Source organism: Podarcis bocagei (assembly GCF_964188305.1).
Source record: "Podarcis bocagei genome assembly, chromosome: 8".
NCBI classification, from domain to species: domain Eukaryota; kingdom Metazoa; phylum Chordata; class Lepidosauria; order Squamata; family Lacertidae; genus Podarcis; species Podarcis bocagei.
In genome coordinates this window covers 46,981,040-46,999,976 of record NC_138133.1, presented here as the reverse complement: position 1 = coordinate 46,999,976, position 18,937 = coordinate 46,981,040, and the positions used below count along the sequence as shown (strand labels likewise).

The window sequence follows — 18,937 nt, the reverse complement described above, 5'->3', positions numbered from 1 at the left end:
GCTGCTTTAAGGCACATCAGTAGTCATTGTGGGAAACGAGGCCTGCCACATGGCAAAGTACTAATTTTCTAAATGAGGCAAACTACCTCCCAGACCTTACCTTTCTCACAGAAGGCAACAACAGGGTCTTCCAGCCTCTGAATAGGGCAGTGCATCAAATCATATCTGTTTCAGAAATGCAAACTTTCTACTGCATTGGTCAGTGCGTAGTAAAAATCAGAATTGGGACAAGCAAGTCTTTTTTTAAAAATCAGTGTGTAGCTAGGACAATGATACATTGTTGATTTTAATGGGACATGAATGCTTGACTGTGTTCTGGGCTACTTTTATTATCCCTGGTAAAGAGCCAAGTGCGTTGGTGTGAACAGGGACAGAATGGATTCCCAGTGGAAGTGTTTTTCTCCGTTGCTGGGATTATTCCTCTTCATTGCCCCACTCTATATTTTTAGCAGGGAGATTGTGAGATTGTTTTTTAAAAAGAAAAACAGTAAATGCCATTTTAGAATTCCGGTCCTATGTTTTAACTGTGAACAGAGAATGTGAACAGAGTGAATGGTGGACCGTGACTCCTGTATATTATACTATTAACACAGTGAACTCCTTGTAAAGAGACAGACGGATAACATGCTGTATTATGCTTTACTTTGAATTATGCATTTATTTCTACAGAAGTTGTATTTTTACATGGAATTGCTCAGTGCTCCTAAATGCCTACCATATGTTACAAACATTATGCAGAGAATTGCTAGAAATTGCACCCCGTGATAACTTGCCATAATGCTGGGTATCCTACTACTCTGGTGAAAACTGTTATGTGCAGTGCAGATTCTTCTGGGAGGCGTCTTGCTGTGGTTTGAAAATTCCCATCCTGGTTGGGGCTGACTCCACACTGGAGTTGGAGCCCAATCTATGGAGGGCAGCAGACTGGGAAAGGCTCTGCTGCAACCACAGAAAGTCAGATGCCTTTGGTCCCTCCTTCAAGGTACTTGCAGTACAAGCTTTTCAGGGGGAACATGCACACTTCCTCATGCTGGTTTTGAGTCCCAGGAACATAGTTGAAGGAAACAGAATGAGAAAGTGACACTTTCCTCCAAGTTCGGCTGCCAGTTTGAATATTCATAATCAGGAACCTTTTCTCAGATACTTTTTGTCCTGTCGCTGCCAGACATGGTTTCTATTTAGAAATCAAGTACCTCTATACTGAGAACAAACTAAGCTGTACGTTAGGAATTAAAACTTTAGAAGCTTCTTAAAGTTTCCTCTGGCTCCAGACTTGGGAGTGTCATTGTGTATTCTTCGGTCAGACGCTACTGAGCAGTCTGTGCATAATAGCTTTTACACAAACTTCCAAATGTTGCCTTCATAAAAATACTTATGCAAAGTAGGGGGCATGAGCTAGCTGCCAACAGGCACTAGACTCTACACTTTCCTTCATGGTTTGCTCATTCAAATGTCTTATTGTTGCTGTAAGTTGCATTATGTTTTGTCTCTTTTTAAAAGTCAGCCAGTGGCCCAGGGACCCAGGTTTGATCTTTTCTGATACTTTTTTTTGCTTGCTTTCCTAACATGTTTGGCTTTGCATTTTAAGGCTTGAAATTGTTTCCAGTTCCTATAAATTAGTGATACTCGAAATATGAATTTGGTCCTCTTATTAGAATTCTGTCGGCTTTCCAACTTACCCAAATTGACTATTCTGATTTTGGGTTTTTATTTATTGGGGAGGGGGAGTGTTATTCTTAGAAGTTCTGGTAAACTTGATGCTTAATATTTAAATAGACCTTGAATGTTAATGTCCAGGGTTTCTTAAGATGTACCTGGGAAGGAAAGGCAGAGGCATATATTCTTTTCCAGTATCATAATTTTTAAGATTGTTTGGTAGTTTAAGGGTGAGTTTATACCATCATGGAAAGAATTTTAATCTCCATATGATGATTCTCTCCTTACCTGTCAATTCTTTTTAATACATCCAATTTGTCAAATTTTGTGAAGTACAATCAAAACCTAACCTTCAAAACATGGATGTGGGGTTGTATATACAGTAATTCTTCACCAGAGGAGGGATAATAGTGTTAAAACTCACTGTCGACTTTTCTTCCCTGTTAAAATGATCATATAAACTCAGTTTGCACAAGGTGCGGTTGAATAGTAAATGTACCCAACAATTTATATTGGATTATTTGCAGTATGTATGTATGTATGTATGTATGTATGTATGTACTCACTTCTGCCTATTCCTAGCACCCTCGTGCTTATTGGACCAGTTTGGACAGTCTTTTCTAGCTTGTAAGAAGTGTCCTGCCATGCAACTCCCCTGATGTGCATTGCTTCATTCTTGGCTTGTATTATGCCAGTCTCCCTTGTGTCCCAGCTGCAGAACTGTGCCTTAGTACAAGCCAGGAATAAATGGCAGGGCTAGCACACAAGGAGGTGGGAGGAGCACTTGGTCCCAGCACTTGTTCTTGGCTTCATAAACTGGGGCTTATGTATTGTCTTTCTACACTAAACTGAGCCATTGATTGAAGGACCATTGCAAGATGGCTAGAGTGTTGCAGCGACAGTGCTACCTACCTCCTGTCACCTTCTCTTTTTCATAATGAACACCTCTGTTTTTTGGTTTGTTAAAAAAAACTAGTGTCTGTTGGGTTTTTTTGTTTTTTTACCCTTTTCACAGCGAGATAAGAAACTGAAGCTCGCCTCTCTTTCCAGGGCTGTTTTGGGTGCTTGCTTCAATTAAATTTGCTAGCTGTTAAATTTTGAAAGCTGGACTGATAGGCATGTAACTAACCTGCAAAAGGAGGACTAGCTTCCAGGATCACATAATTATCCGTTGTCATGTGTCCTTACATGACCCTTTTGTCTCCACGCCCTCTGAGCAGGTGCATGGGAGTGGAAAGGAAGGCTGAGAGGAAGGAAGGAAAGCTGGCCAGCCCACTATAGTCTTCTGGCTGAGAGCTCTCTCCCCTAAAGGAACAAACAAAATACTTGGACCCATCCCTGAAATGAGGCCACAGAACAGTTGCCTCCTAATTGTGTTTCTCACTCAGTGATAAATATAATTACTTTCCCCATTCTCTTGGTTGGATCAAAACGTAAGCAGGGGAAACAGTGGCTCAAGTAGATAGCGAGGAAGATAATTGTATTGCACTTCCATTGTTTCTAGAATATATATGGCAGCTCAAGCATACATTGACTGGAATATAGATACTATGTTCAAAAGCATGTGACCTTTCTCCCTCCTTTTCAGGTGGTTCCATCAAGGGCTGAATCCATACACCAGTGGGCATGACTGGCTTTACTCTGGGAACTACTGGGACAGAAACTATTTCAGCTTGCCTGATATTTATTAAACTGCATCGGGAAGTCTGAGACTAACACAAACAAGTCTTAATCAGTTTTCAGTGTTTTCCTTTGTTCCTGTACTCTTAGAAAAAAACCCAGCTCTGAATTTTAATTGAATGTACTATATTCAGCAGCTTCTGCAGCAATTATGGTAGCACAAGATTACTGGGAGGAGATTTTGTCCACTCCCCTATATTAAACCATGTATAATATGCATACACCACATCCGTTACAGGGAGGAAGAGCACTACCTATATTTGCTGAAGAAACAGTGCAACTCATGTTCCGTCCCACCCAGGTCAAATAGAAAATAGAAACCCTTTGGGTTTTCTGTCTTTCTCTTTGGTCAGTGATAATCTGCTCACACAATGGAAATTTGAAGCCTCTTATGAAACAAATATCAAAAGCACACTCGGGAAATGCAATACTACCATGGCTTGGAGGCAGAGAAGGGCATGCTACTCTTGAGAAGAATTACCCAACTTTCTGAAAGTGACGTTCCATTACTTCATAAAATACTGGATTATAGATTATTAGCCTCAAAATGTTACTCTCTCTGCACCAGCCTGCCCTTCCCATTCATCTCAAGATACTAAGTAGGATTAACTGGTATAAAATACTCAGAAATGTCTATTCCATGTTTAGTGCAGTGTTTTGAATTTGCTCTTACAACTTTTATTACCATGCTCAAATCTTTATGGAATTAAGAGCCATTTAAATCTTTAAGAGTTTAACTAAAATGAAGTATTTTTTTTTTAATCTGCAATGCACTTAAAATGTGCTCAGCACTATCATAGGTGGGAGGAACTGGTCCTAAGCAACAGCATGGATATTTCAAATGTATCTGGGTATTTGCTGTCAAAAGCAAACTCTCAAAGGAAGTTGTGCGCATTTCAAAGCCAGCAAGGCAGCTCTGAAACTACTGTACACAGCAGATTTACCCCTTTGTTTGGGGTACATTAAACTTTATGGGATTATATATTTGTATAAAACTGAGTACATAAATTCCCGAGGGCTTGCTGCTCCTGTATAATTTAATTGCTGTTTGGAAGTATAGTGTTAACTGAATAATTTAATTGCTATTAATAAAGACTTTAAACTGCCTCATGGCCAGAATTTCTTTATTGCATTCAGGGAGGTGGGGTATCAAACCAGGAAAGGGTGGATTTTTTAAGCTTTGCAAAATGTTTATTGAATCAGTTCACCCTAAAGCATATTGGTGGTTGAATAGTTAAGATAGTAAAATGAATGAGATTAGTTATCCTAATTTCAGCAATTTTATAGAAGTCCTATTATTTATCTTCCCACCACACTGCGGGGGGGGGGGGGGAGGTGAGAGCATGTTAGTCCAAATGGGCCTATTTGGAGGGCCAATGGTAACCCACAACTGTCTTACTGCCCCAGGTTGTCTAGCATACAGCAAAGGCTTGCTTCACATATTGTATAATTTTGAGGTGGGAAAGGACACTTTGTGTTGGGCAGGAGAGATGGGGCCCCTAAATTTTCGTAGTCTTCTGCCATACCAGGGAACTTGGAGAGAGGGAAATAATTAGCCTCTTTCTTAAGTATGGGCTTTAGAACTACAAAGAAGCAGTGAGTACTGCCGCTTCTCTATATATCCAAAGTCCAACTTGAAATAAGAGCTTAGCCTGCCCCCCCCCTCTCTCTCTCTCTCGCCCTCGGAATTGCCAGAATGACCACAATTAATGTCCTGCTACTACAACCACCCAAAAATTGTGGGTGGAGGCTTTCTAGTTCCCACCTTGGGATGGAAAAACCAATGGCTGAGACAAAACAGCATTCTTAATAAGGGCAACGTTCATTTAGACTTTCTTTCCTAGCAGTCCATTTTAAATTTCTCAAATGGATCATAGGTCAAAATGAGGAAAGTGTCCTGATTTTAGTTCACTACTCCTTGATTACTAGTCTTATAACTAAATACCAATGCTTTTTAAAAAACAGTCTTTAGATAAGAGCGCTTGCATTGCTTTATTGCGTGTATTAGTTAATCAATTTCTAATTAAAGATGCAGGTTTCCATTCTGGGGTGAAATGTTGAACAGCACCTCTTCTCAATCTGGGAGGGAAAAAGTTTAACTCAGTGAATTTAGCATTTTTTGTACATAGCAGTAGCAAAACATCGGCGCATATGCTCTACCGCATTCTCTTGCAGAAAGGTATAAGGACTCAGTGCATTCTAACCTGACAGCAACTCTCAAACAATCTCAGCCAGAGGTCGTTATTCCCAGCCCTATAAACCAAGTTCTTTTAACTAGAGAAATCAGTGGTTTGAGCACCCGAACTACAACCAGCAAAGCATGTGCTCTGTGGCCTTCCTTGCGGCAAGAAATTGGAAACTACAGTTTGAAGTAGGTTTCCAATTTCGGCTTTGAGGCCGTGTGCGAACAATGTTTTGCTGATTCAGGTGTCACAGCAAACCGACTGGTGCTGACCAAGAACCTTGAAAGAGCAGCAGCATGCAAGAGCAGAGTGAGGGCACCATGACTCTGCAACTCATTTCCGATCCTCTTAAGGGGGTGGGCTAACTTGTAGCACCCCCACCCTCAGCTGTATGTTTGCTTTCGTCACATATGCATTAAAAAACAATCTCGGCAGCAATCTACAATCAAACACGGTCATGACAAACATAATGGATCTCAGCTCTACCCCACTACAGAAACAAAACAGCATATTCACTGGGTGATGAAAAAGTGGTAAAACAGAGGACTATCTTATTTCTAGTAGAAGTTCCACAAATGGGGCACAGTAGCAGAGAATGCCCTGTCTTGGGTCATCAGAAGCAAGACCTCCTCCACAGATCTTTAACTCCAAGGGTAGTAGATAGAGAGAGATGTATTCGGGGACCAGACTCTATAGACCTATAGACAGCCAGTATGGCAAATACATGTGGGATGAAAATGAGATTATGGGGGAGCAGAGAAGAGCAAATTCTGGAGGCTTTTGTTGACATGCAAGGGCTGCTTAGAGAGAGGCAGAGATTTAGTAAGCCCTTGCTGATGTTAGTCTCCCCAACTTCAGAATTATTTCCTTTGTGCAAGTGATTCACAAACCTATCTGCCATGACAGACAGCAGGGATTCTATTAACTCTGTTTTTTAAAGTACAATCGTGCACAACTGTAAGGGTGCCAGGAGAAAGAATTACAATTACAGTAGTTTGGTGCTCCCTGTTTCCAGCTGAAACATTGCAACCAGTGCCAACCAGAAGGGGCACTGATTTCCACAGATGTCATGGTCCTACCACCCAAATGGGAACAGAAAGCTAAGGCAGAGCGTCTTCCTAACCTCTTCTGAACTATACGTAGCAAATAGGAAATTAAGGCTACAGCCATACCTGGGAGTAAGTCCCATTGGATTTAGTAGGACTTACTTCTGGGTAGACACAGAATCACACTTTGTTATAGCTTTTCAAAATAATTTATAAGTTTTTGTGATTCTTACAAATGACTTCTTCACGCAGCTCATCATGCAATGAAGGTGTAGGATTTGAAACTAAAAACCCCTTCCACAATGCCAGCTTACTCAAGGGCTAGCCTGCCTCTAACTGGATGTTCCATACAGCTATCAATTGAGATATCTTTCTTTCTCCAGGTTCAGAGGTTGTCTGTCTCTGAATAGGCTGATGGAGACTAACAGAAAAGCATTATTAGCCTCAAACTCTGCTTGTGGGCTTCATTTTGAACCTGGTTTCCATTGGGGGGAATCCAGGGATGCGGGATTAGATGGGCCTTTGGAATGGGCCTGCTCTTCTATGAAAAGCCTTTTCATATAATCTGATCCCTACCCCATTTTAAAGAAAAGATTGCTCTTTTCTATCTATCTTGAATCAAGTTTTTGCTTTTAGACTGTGAATACAACCCAGTGCTTCAAGAATCTTAACAAATCCCACTGTTCTGACGCATGAAGGTTTTTATTCTGTAATACTATACAACTGACAGGAAAATGATGCATTTTAGCATCTCTATAGCCTAAAAAAGTTTCCAGAGTTGCTTACAATGATCAGACAGTCAGGTCTCGCTTTGAGGGAGAAATTTAAAATCGTGTAACTACACGTAGTTATTGGGAAGGTGGAAGGGAGAGTAAATTTTTTGGTTGGAGTACCTGAGAACACATTGGGAAAGAATGGTGGTTGGAAAGAATTGGGGGAAGGGGGGGGTGAGAGATGGAAGGAAGGATGAAAAAGAGAGGTGGAGAACAGAGGAAAAGGCGGAAGGAGGATGCTGTGCTCTGGCAATCCCAGAAATAGTTTCCCTCTAAGCTGGCCTATCATTACTGCAGAGCTTGTGCAAGAAACAGAAGTAATGATCATTATCACCATCTTTATATAGCCTTAATTAATACAAGTAAAACATTAATGTGTACCAATATCTACTTTTGTGTTGTCCACCCCCACCCCATCCAAGCTTTTAGCCCGGCTATGAGCCTGAAATTTGTCCTTCACCTCCAACTACTACATTAAAGGAAATAGATGTTTATGTACAATTTTGGTGCAGCTAAACTGATACTGTCTACACCGAAGGTGGGAATGCATCAAGTCTGTAAGAGCTACATGGTGTTTTAACAGATGCCTTAACCCTGTTTACGTGTTACTTACAGGTGGGACATAATTGTGATGGTTGCAGAACAGAACCATGCTTTTAGCCCTGCCTGCACCTGACATACATCTGTATGTGAATAACATGAGAAAATAGGCATTGAATTACGAAATTCGAAGCTCAGGCATGGAATTGCTGTCCTACACAAAAATCCACTCCTAGAGACCCTGTCCCCCTCCTCCCCATGGCTTTTCCTAACTTCATCAGGGAGATGAATTTTGTTGTTCCCATTGTCAAACAACTGTAGATCTACCAGTAGAGCCCAACCTACCTTCTCCGCATGCCCCCTGCCAACCTGGTCTGCACTGCCAGGAGCTTGCCAGGATTTCTTAGACAACCCAAGCTGGAGATGCCAGGGAATGAACTGTGGACATTCTGCCTGCAAGTCATGTGGTCTACCCTCACCCTTCCAAATGTAAAATTCTCCTTAGCAGAAAGCTGCCACCACTGCACTCTTTTACAAATGTTTTACCTGCTATATTTTTAATTCTGACATGGCTTTCTGCCTTGTACTGATGCAACTGTCAGCTCTCATCACATCCACGCTATATATGGAAAGTACATGAAAGGCAGATTTAAACCACATGGCTTCCCCAAGAGAACCTTGGGAACTGTAGTTTGTTAAGGGTGTTTGGAATTGCAAGTCTACAGTTCTCCAGATTCTTTGGGGCAGATCATGTGCTTTAAATGTCTAGTGTGTTTGTGACCTATGTTATTGGAAACTACTCCCAAAAGTATGTTTACTTTATGCCCATCTTTGAGGGTCACATCTATTCATGGTTTAATTTCTCGATAGGACCGAATTACACCCACCCACCCTTTGTAGGCTATGCTATCTTTAACTACTTGGTCAGTTCATGAAGATGAGAACTGTAACTATTGCAGAACTGTTTTAAGTACAACAAGGCATCTGCATTATGAGGCACACCAGGATAGAATGACACCACCAAGCCCTCAGCAGCTCTTGAGCTCCTTGTGGCTTAAGCTGGCCTCATCTGCTGCCAACAAAGTTGCATTTGACCCATTTACATGATGTTTGTAGGAACTGATCTACTGTTTCATAATCACTGCAATTTTACAACACCAGCACTTTGACAAACCCCAGATCATCCCCGAATTTAAGTCTAATATCTCCCCCTCCCTGTTTGGCTATTCTCATACACTCTGATACACTGAGTAATTGGCCCTCAACGCCATGACATGTGTCCTTTTAAACAATACATTAGACAATATCCAATGTCATGTGAGGAGTAGGGGTGGAAGTGGATGGGTAAGGCCTGTGTCAGAACTGGACGTCTGTTCCACAAGCAGGCTGACACTGTTGGTTGTCACCAATACAGAGTAGCAGTTCTAAAGCATCAAAGCAAAGGCAAACCGGGTAAGATTTTCAGAAGTAACAAAGACAGCATTTCATGAATTCTTGAAAAAAGAACGGAACTGATCTGCATGTCTCAGCAAATCTCTAGAAAACCTGCAACCTATTCCATACTTTCAAGTTCAACAACAACCAGAACAAAACTACTTTTATCTTTCACATGCAATAGCAGCTGGAAAATAACTCTGAGTGGAGTTCAACTAAGTTTTACTCAGACTTATTCAAATGAATGGCTCCAATTTAGTGATGTTTATTAATTTTAAAGGATCTGCTCTCAGTAAAACTTAGTTGAATGCCACCCTCTATTTTAAAGATAGCTCTTCATTAATTCTGCAATGTAGAAAACTTGCAGCAAGTATTCTGTGGACCTTCATCAAATTTCTAACCCAAACTTAGTCTCCAATAACGGACAATGCACATGAAGGAAAAGGAAAACAAATGACAACAGATTCAGCAAGGGGGCTCACAAGCTTCAAACCCGTTTCTCAGAAACTGGCCAAATGCACATTCCAAAGGAAATCAACAACATCCCTTCAGTCATTTGCTGAGTATTTTTTTAAATGTTCTATGAACAACACTTGATTTGCCACTGCATCTCTAAAAAAGGGACACACTCACCAAACCAATTAAGATGTGAATGGCATCAGCACCCTCATACAGCTCAGAGCACTATGTCCTTGGAAACAGGGTCCCAGGTGCATAACTGGACAGGGAACAGATGTGCACAACACAGTGCTCCATGTGCCATTACCCTCTCTACGCGCTAAGCCTCTCTCTCCATGCACTACAAGTCCCATCGTCCCTGGCCATGCTTGCTGAGGCTGGTGGGAGTTGTAGTTCAGCAACATCTGGAGGGCCAAAGGTTTCTTTACACCTGCATCAAGTCCTCTCCTGAATACAAAAGTCCTACCAATGAATTGCGGGGCAAGGTGGAGGGTATTCAATTTCCAAACTTTTAACTTTTCTGCCAAACAGAACAGAATTTAATTTTCATTAAAAAAAACAGAAGCTAAGCACAAACTTTTGCATCAGAGCCATCACGTGGGAATACATTCCATTGAAATCTGTAGGATTTGAGTTCCAAGTTGAAAGCTTATGGTCATTGCCAACTGAGGTGTGTGCAGAGAATTCCAACATTATTTTAGTGTCCCATTTTCAGCAGCTCACAACCCTTAAAAAATAAACTACTTGTCTACTATTTATTTTTCACCGTTTCCAATATGAAAATGGTACAGCTTCTTCTCTAGAGGGAAATGCATAAAATAAATGTGGGGTTAGGGACACCCCCCCCCCCAGTTTGCAACCATGGAAGAAAACTTTCTGATCCCAGAATGGCTGCAGCATATTAGAAATGTAGCCCACTAGAGAATACATCTCTACAATCAACCAACCAACCATTAAAATAATAAACAAAGTGAACTGATCTACTTACCCTTTTGCTATTCTGTCCTGCGCACAGAGGCAGTAGTAAATGTGATCTCTCCTGCTATACCATAGCTGCCTGCAAAGGGTGCTTTATCCCCAGCTCCTGAGCCCTTCTTCCCATTCATCACATCTTCCAGTGGTATGGCAACTGAAAGAAAAACTGGAGTTGGAGGCCTGCCGCTATCCTGTGCAGAGTTAAAATTGGGATTGGCCATTTTCGGATCTGCTGCCCTGGCAACTGGTACAGGTATCGTAGCGAACCTCCTCACAGTCCCGCCAGTATCCTGCTGTGCAAGGACAGCATGGCCAGGTATGGGTTTCCAGTCCTGTTTATTCTGAACAGAAGAGCCCACTAAAATGAAAGGTGGTGCATTTCCTTTCTTCCCTTCTTCCATCATCACATAAGTTGGAGAGGACACTTGTGGTGGTTGGCCTTGTTGTAGCATCTGTGGCTGTAGATACTGCGGCTGGTCCTTACCACTAGATATGAATAGGGTTGCCTGGGGAACAGGAGCACCAGTTCCAACAGGTGGAAGGGGTGGTGGAGGTGGTGGTGACTTGCGACCTTGTTGATGCATATCAGTTAGACAATAGAGAGTCCACACATTAGAATATGGTGGTGGTTGTCCTGGTTCGCTTGTTGCCATGGCTATAAAATAAAAATTTAAAGAAAATTTGCTGGCATGAAAGACCATCTAGTAGGATGTACGAACTGCAGTCACATTGCATAGCCTTACCCACAACTTTATGCCACAAAGAAAGGATGTTACAGAGAGGAGAGAATCCCTGAAGGCAAAAGGGAGGACCTTGGCATGGCTGAAATGGAGAACAGCAGAAGAACCGGTTCTCATAATTTTCGAAATAAATCCAAAGTATCAGATTCACAACTTTGGGGGGCAATTTTTGTCATTAGGTACTTCTGTTGGTTGTAAGGATACTGTTTTCGTATGGGTGACCCAAAGATCATGGGTTGAAAGTGTCTCCTCGACCACAAGTCCTGTCCAGCCATGCCAACCCTTTGTGTTCCTCTAGCTCCTGTCCTCTTCGGCATTCTCTCTTCTGTAAGATGCTTCCAGACCTTACCTACCTACACCTCTCTAATGGGAAGTGACTCTAGGGAATAGTGTGCCATCGCAGGGCACACTAAGGCCATGGGAAAGGTGCTAGGAGAGCTTCTCCAGCTCGAGAACAGGAGTGGGCTACACACTTCTCACAGAGGGAGAGCAGAGAACGAGAGGAAACAGTGTCGCCATGGGAAGCCGATCCTCCAGCTGCAGCAAGATCTGCAGTTCTCAGCAAGAAGCGATTAGTCCCCTCTCTATCAACAATCTGGAGAAGACCAGGCCTAATGGGACAGCCCAGGCAACCACCACCATTTCTTTTAAATGCAAAAACCTAAGCAGTGCCATGGCTGAGCATCTGAATACTAGTTCGTTTTTTTTAAAACACAACCTGAAGCCACAGTCACCCACATCACTTTCTGCTAACCGTTGTGAGCATGTGTGTAATTTTGATTCAAGATGCATAGTCTATTGTGAGAGGGGCTAATCATGGTTTAAAGAAGGGCCAAAAGGTATTGGCCTAACTCCCCGCTGAATGTCATCCTGCTCCGGCCCAGTCTGCTTGCAGGAAATGATACAAGACTTGAGCAGAAAAATGGGGCAGCTGGCACTCACGCAAGGTACGTTTTTGGGCCTACTCACATTCAACCATGCACCTGGAAAAAAACAGAGGCAAAAATTCCAGACATGCACATTCCAGTTTGGTGCTGTGGGCTCTGTAACTCCCTAAACGCAAAAGTGACCAATCACTTATCTCAACACTGCACTGCCATAGATACTTGCATTTAAATAATTAAAGCTCCAGTCCCCAAGGCACTGTACCAGCACAAGGCCTTTGGGCCGCAACCACACCATTCATTTAAAGCACATGGTTTCACTGACAAAGTCCTGGGAATTGTAGTTTAAGGGTCTGGGGGCTCTGTGAGAGGTAAACTGCAGTTCCCAGTATGCTTTGTCGGGGGAGCCATGTGCTTTTAATGTACAGCATGGGTGTGACCTCAGTCTCAGCTGAGCTATGGGCACAAGTGCATTTGAGGAGATGGAGCCATCTGTTGATTATGGAGCAATAATAGCACTACAACATGGAATAGGCAGCTTTCAGAAATATCTTGACTTTCTTACCTGACATAATAAAACCTGGATCAGCTGAACTCAGTTCCTCTGCAGTATCCATCCTGTCAGGGTCACATTCTGCATCATCTGCAGATGGATCTAGAATACTAGCAAACTGACCTGCATTCTGTGAAGCCATCAGCGGATTAAAGAGACATGCTACAGTGTCTACGAAAGGAATTACTATCTGCTGCGGAAACTGCTCTACATACGGTGGTGGTTGGGGCTCTCCACCAGCATTGGGATCATCATCACACATGGGGGTGAGCTGTATGTCTGATGTGAGCTCAATTTCACTTGAACAAGATTCAGCCTGCAATGGGTCTTTATCAGGAGGAGGAGGTGGTGGTGGTGGCGGGGGCGGCTGTTCTTCCAGCAAGGGGTCTGAGGAATCTGGATCTGCTACGTCAGCAGGTGGCTGCTCAGCCTGACTGCCTGAGGTAACTACCTCCCCAAGAGCAGAGGTGTGGCTTTGAGTGGCGGACCCAGCCCTGAGAGAGTGCACAGAAGCTGCAGGGGCAGCAGGTTCTGCTTCTGCTTCTGCAGGGGCAGCAGGTTCTGCTTCTGCTTCTGCAGGGGCAGCAGGCTCTGCTTCTGCTTCTGCAGGCGCAGCAGGCTCTGCTTCCTCGGGGGCAGGCTCTGGTTCTGCGGGGGCAGGTTCCGGTTCCGCAGGGGCAGGTTCTGGTTCCGCGGGGGCAGGTTCTGGTTCCGCGGGGGCAGGTTCTGGTTCTGCGGGGGCAGGCGGTTCCTCTTCTGCAGGGGCAGGCGCTACTTCCGATGGGGCAGGGGCAGGGGCAGGTTCCGGTGCGGGTGCGGGTGGCGGGGCCTCTGTGACTGAAGCAGCAAGATTCTGTATACTTTGGGATGAGGTAGGGAGTGTCTGCACTGAGATCGCCACATCCTTCAGTTCAGCTTCAGAAGAAACAGGTTCAACTTTACCTAGCATCTGGGATGCCAGCTGGGCTGGATCGGCTGGGACGTAGGCGAGCCCAGCTCCCTTTTCGTCCCCAGCCCTGTCTACAAACTCGTCCACGGTCGATGGGTACTGGGTTGTCTTGGTGCACTGTTCACGGCGTGGTTCTTCACTTATCTGGTCCTCTTCTGTGTCCGTCGATTTCTCCTTCCGTTTCGGTTCGTCACTCATCGGAGCCGTCGTGTCCACCTCTGGCCTATATGCATCTCCCACGTCAGCCCTCTTGCGGGGCACCTGTGCCGCTCCTGCTGTCCCTTCTGCCCATCCTTCCACTGCAGGGTGAACAGGAAACAAGGTTAAACAGCTTTCTTCTCAAACTGCTTTCTCTCTCTCTAAGCCACCAACTTGCAGTTGCCTAAAACCACCAACTTCCAAGTCTAGTTTGAAAAGCTTAACACTTATTTATTAATTGCTGGGATACTCAATGAATGGCTAACAGCTTGTGAAACGTTGAGGTTGTTCCATACATTCAACTGTCAGATAGTGTCCACTTGTCATTTCAAGGCTGGACAATAGGAGCCGGTTTTCTGCAATTCCCCAAAGACTGGCTTTTAAAAATACTTTCGCTTTATACTTTAAATGCTGAACAGGAAATGTCATAATGACCTAGACAACATTAATCCCTTTCCATAAAGCCACTTATTTCCTTTGGAGAGGGGTTACAGCTCAGTGACAGAGCAAGTGTTTTTTAAAACTTCTTCCTGTAATAGTTAGCTCATGATCTGTGGTTTTTATATTTTTAATGTGGTTTCAATTGTACAGATGTAACTGTTGCAAACCACTTTGCTATTTTTTATTTAATTTTCATATGCAAGTGTTTTTTTTTTATGAACAAATACATATACAAGGTCTGCTGTTTGCTCCCCACTGCTGCCAGGCAGGACTGGGAAAGACCTCTATTCAAAACCCTGGGAAGTTGCTACTAGTCAAGTATCAACAATACTGAGGTAGATACTGGCCTGATTCAGTATTAGGCAGCTGTGTTCTTTATGGAAGGTGTCTGCTGAGCACCACTTTCTATAAACCCCAGGTTCCTACAAATCATATGTGGATCCTTTCTACTTCAAACAATTCATCTGCTTCTGGACTATTACCAAATAGTGGTCATGGGCCTTATGGACCTGACCTGATCTCAAGGCCGAATAACCCTAAATAGCCACTATGAGGCGGCTGCCCCCCTGTGGCCACATGTCCATTTGGCAAGTTGCATGTGCACTATTCACTCCTTGTTTTCCTCTTGCATCCACTCAGTAGCCTATTTTAGAAAGCAGGGGAGACCTTTTCGTTGTTGCTATTGTTAAACAACTGGGCATGAGAATCCTCATGGACCTGCTGTGAATCACTCTAGAGATCTACCTTCCGGCCACCTCTGCCTTACAACATAGATCAGGGACATATTTGGGGACAGGGTATTTTGTGACTGCATGAATAAACTTCCCCAACCTGCAGCTACTTATTTGTTGCATATTTTCCACAAAAATACAAGTCAACTTTCTACCAGGGATGAGGAAGCTGTGGGGCCTTCCGATGTTGCTGGGCTAGAACTCCCACCATCCTTGACTGTTGGCCATGCTGTCTGAGGCTGGTGGGGGTTGTATCAAAACAACCTCTGGAAGGCCACAAGTTCCACCGTCCCTGACTGCTGACTCAAACAGTCTCTCTTCAAATTGCCATTTAACGGGATCTCTCCAAATCCAATTTAGCTGCCTCAGTTATAATCCCTTTTTGAGGGAGACAGAATAACACATTGCAGTAGTTCTGTGATACTGTTTACAGGGGCGAAACGAGGCTTTATCTCACCCAGGTCTAAGACTCAGTTTGGCGTGCGCGCGCACACGCACACCCCACCATGTGCATTTGTGTACCCTCAGAGAGGCTGGAAGCCTCAGTGGTGCCCCTCTGAAGGCTTCACCCGGGGCAAAAAACCTGGCTAGCCCCCCCCCCCAATAGCAACAGCTCTGCTGTGTAGCATATTTTAAAAGGCATGAGATTCCAGGACTCAGGCTATGATATACGTGGAAGACTGATGTGGCAGAAAAGGGGTTTCTAATTCTACAATTGAACAACTGTTACTCCTGCTACTAATGATACGGTTCAATAGTCTTTAAACAGAGATATCAAATCTTTTTAACCCAAAATGATAATTCCAATACAAAAACTGCAGGCTATCATTTAGAAAGAAATACAGTTTGCATAGCGCCTGTCAATATATTCTACATACTGTCTAAAGTTTATCCATACATACAATTCCTAATGATTTAAAACACATGTGCAAAAACACAAGATTGCTGATTTCCCCCCAATACCAGGAAGGACATATACAATCACCCTTCCCATGCTGCATTTTCTTGTATGGGGTGAGTTTCAGTTGGAAAATGGGATGAGGAGGAGAGCCCCTTTTCCCCCATGCCAAGCTTCCACTTCAAATCGCACCCTCAGCGGCTGCACTGTATTTCTTTTAAAAAGAGGGAGGGAAGGCAGGAATGATCCACACTATAAAGTGCATTCAATGCACACTTAAAGCAGACTGCTTTTCCCAAAGAATTTCAGGAACTGTAGACCCCCCAACCTACAATTCCCAGGACCCTTAACCAACTACCACTCCCAGGATTCTTTGGGGGAAGTCATGTCCTTTAACGGTGTCTTGGCTGTGCTTTAAATGTAGGGCATGCATCTGCCTGTGCTAGTTCTTGCCCCAAGAACTATTGCTTTGCTGCTAATGTCTTACCTCTAGTCATATGAAACTCTCTCACCAGGTCTTTAATGTCTAAATTAGGGTGGTCTGGAAAGAAAAGGTGGGAAAAGCCAATTAATTTTAATTCAGGGTATCAGATTTTACAAAGGCTTAAGGGGGTGGTTTGCTGACAACTTACAAATTGGAGCCATTGTGGCAGTACTGTTAGTCCAAAATGTCACTGAATTGCTCTATAAACTAGTATTGAACTTAAAAAAAGAAGAAAAGCAAACCTTCTCGGAAAAGTATCAGTTCCCTGAAATACACAGCAGCAAATTCAGTAATGTTAGAGGGACTGGCTTTCAGAACTGCTCTGCTCACTCCCTCAAGTAGAGTCTTGAGGCCATAAGGAACCACCATCCTGGGCTTTGTGGTATGCATTGTTGCCACTTGAAGACAATACTGCAATTTCACAACTGTAAGGAAAGGAAACTGGATGAAATAAACTGGTGTTTTCTACAATCTACACTACTTTCTACCCATAACCCACATGGAAGGTATCACTCACAGTGATTTTTCAGGGCCTCTAGTGGACAGTAATGAGGAAGTTTAGCATGTGTAGACCTCTTATGGGAATTTTTGGAGGGGAAGCCATGTTAGGCTGCAATCCATACCTCCCTCTTTGCCCAGTTCACACTGCTAAATACTTGCACCCCCAAGGGTAGCTGTAGAATGATGTCATTTTGTGCATTTATATTCTGCCTATTAGGGTAAACCCTCCCAAGGCAGCTAACAAAAATCAATACAAGATAGCATTTCAAGAGGTGTTAGGCTTCTGCAGCAAAAACAGAAGTTGCTTCCAAACCAGTTTACTGAGCATTCCTATTGATTTGTTTGCACGTTTGTTCGAAGGGTTACACACCTCACTTTCCAAGGTATTTCCCCATCACTCTCCGAATCACAAAAAGCACCACCTGAATTTGCAGATATGCACTTGAATCACACCTGTAAATAGCAACAGGTGGAAAATGCCCAGAGACTCTTATGATGCCTTACAGATTAACAAATTTAATATGGAATAAGCTTCTATCAGGTGCATGGAGTGTTATACTGAGTTACAGAATACATATGGGAATTTTTTGGGGGGTGGGGGTGTAAAAAGTGCAGTCAGCAAGGGAAATAAAATGCAGAAAGTATTAATTATGCACATTCACAAAACAGTTAAGTACATCCCTATCACACCTGTATTGTATTTCCAGCTATATTTCTACTCAAACCTAAGTGTGTGTGTGTGTGTGTGTGTGTGTGTGTGTCTGCACAGACATACATACACACACAGACAAATATGCATCTGATGAAGTGGACAAAGTGGTCCACGAAGTTTATGCCATAATAACTTTGTTAGTGTTTAAGACACAAATCGTTTAATTATGATGCAGAGGAATGTGCTGGGAGTCTTCCCCGAGGGGAGGATAACTACAACTGAAATAAACCATCCAGCCATAGTAGGGCGCCGCTCCCGAGCCCTCGGGCCCGGACTCCGACGCCCTTCCCCGCACGCCCCTCGCCCAGCTTGCAGGAAGCCGCCCCTCGCTCGGCTCCTTGTTTGCTCCCCATCCAACCCGCTCGTTCTCCTCATCAGCCACAAGGTGGCTCCCTCGCTCGCCAAACCGCCGCTGGCTCGAAAGCCGCCCGACCTTTCTTTAAAAAATACTTCGCTATTCGGCTGCGCCAAAGCTCCCGCCTCGCCCCTTGCCGGAGCCTCCTCTGGAGCGGCGAAGGAGACCGGCGGACCTTTTATATCGAGATGCTTCTGGTGGGCGGGGCTAGAGCGCACGCATTTGTGAGGTCACAAAGGCCGAGTTAGACCAGCGCTAAGGAAAGGGCGGGGAGGCCGGCCCTGACGTTCGCCAGGCCTACTCTAGATATACGCGCGAAGCCCCTCAGCGCGGCCAACTCGGGATGAGCGCGCGTCTCACTGAATCAGGCGCGAAGAGGGTCAGGGCGTCAGGGGTCCAGCTGCAGTTATGACACGGCCGTTACATAAATGTGTGTCACTATTACAATAAAAAACCCGCCAGTAGCTTCACACGTGACGAGTTATCTAGTGTAGAGAATTAATATGTCCCTCACTGTTTGCATTCCCAGGTGAAACTGACTTGGCTACGCTCGTTTACCTGAGGGAAGCGAGTGGGGGAAGCTCTTATTAAGCCTGTGGTGTTCAACAAGAGGCCGACCCCGTGCTGGCAAAAGGCAGTTTCCCACATTTGAATTCAAGTTATATTGGCAATAAGAGACGGTTTGGAATAATGCCTAGGGTTCAAATCCCCACTCAGGCATTAACTTCACTAGCGGACCTTAAAG

The 18,937-nt window shown here is 43.9% G+C and overlaps 2 protein-coding genes across 6 annotated transcripts in view; one reads left to right on the top strand and one right to left on the bottom strand.

Annotated features, from left to right (window-relative positions):
• OSBPL1A (oxysterol binding protein like 1A) overlaps positions 1–4,442 on the top strand; it is a 69,110-nt gene extending 64,668 nt beyond the window's left edge. For 3 of the 4 annotated variants that reach the window (XM_081206783.1, XM_081206785.1, XM_081206784.1), the window contains exons 28-29: positions 1,501–1,524; positions 3,245–4,442. In XM_081206783.1, coding sequence (XP_081062909.1) covers positions 1,501–1,524; positions 3,245–3,347 — 127 coding nt within the window. In that variant the 3' untranslated portion in view covers positions 3,348–4,442. The remainder of the gene's footprint in view (positions 1–1,500; positions 1,525–3,244) is intronic. The other variant, XM_081206782.1, reaches the window with a different exon arrangement.
• Positions 4,443–5,309: 867 nt separating this feature from the next.
• On the bottom strand, positions 5,310–18,522 carry CABYR (calcium binding tyrosine phosphorylation regulated). 2 transcript variants are annotated; one of them, XM_081206821.1, is made up of 6 exons: positions 18,271–18,522; positions 16,867–17,049; positions 16,628–16,681; positions 13,866–14,171; positions 10,760–11,401; positions 5,310–5,415 (listed from the first exon to the last, which is right to left on the bottom strand). In XM_081206821.1, exons 2-5 carry the CDS (start codon positions 17,012–17,014, stop codon positions 10,767–10,769), a joined length of 1,143 nt encoding a protein of 380 aa, XP_081062947.1. In that variant the 5' UTR covers positions 17,015–17,049; positions 18,271–18,522; the 3' UTR covers positions 5,310–5,415; positions 10,760–10,766. The 2 variants fall into 2 exon arrangements, with proteins under 2 accessions (XP_081062947.1, XP_081062946.1); XM_081206820.1 differs by having other exon boundaries at positions 10,760–10,900; positions 12,936–14,171; positions 18,271–18,519.
• Positions 18,523–18,937: the final 415 nt, after the last annotated feature.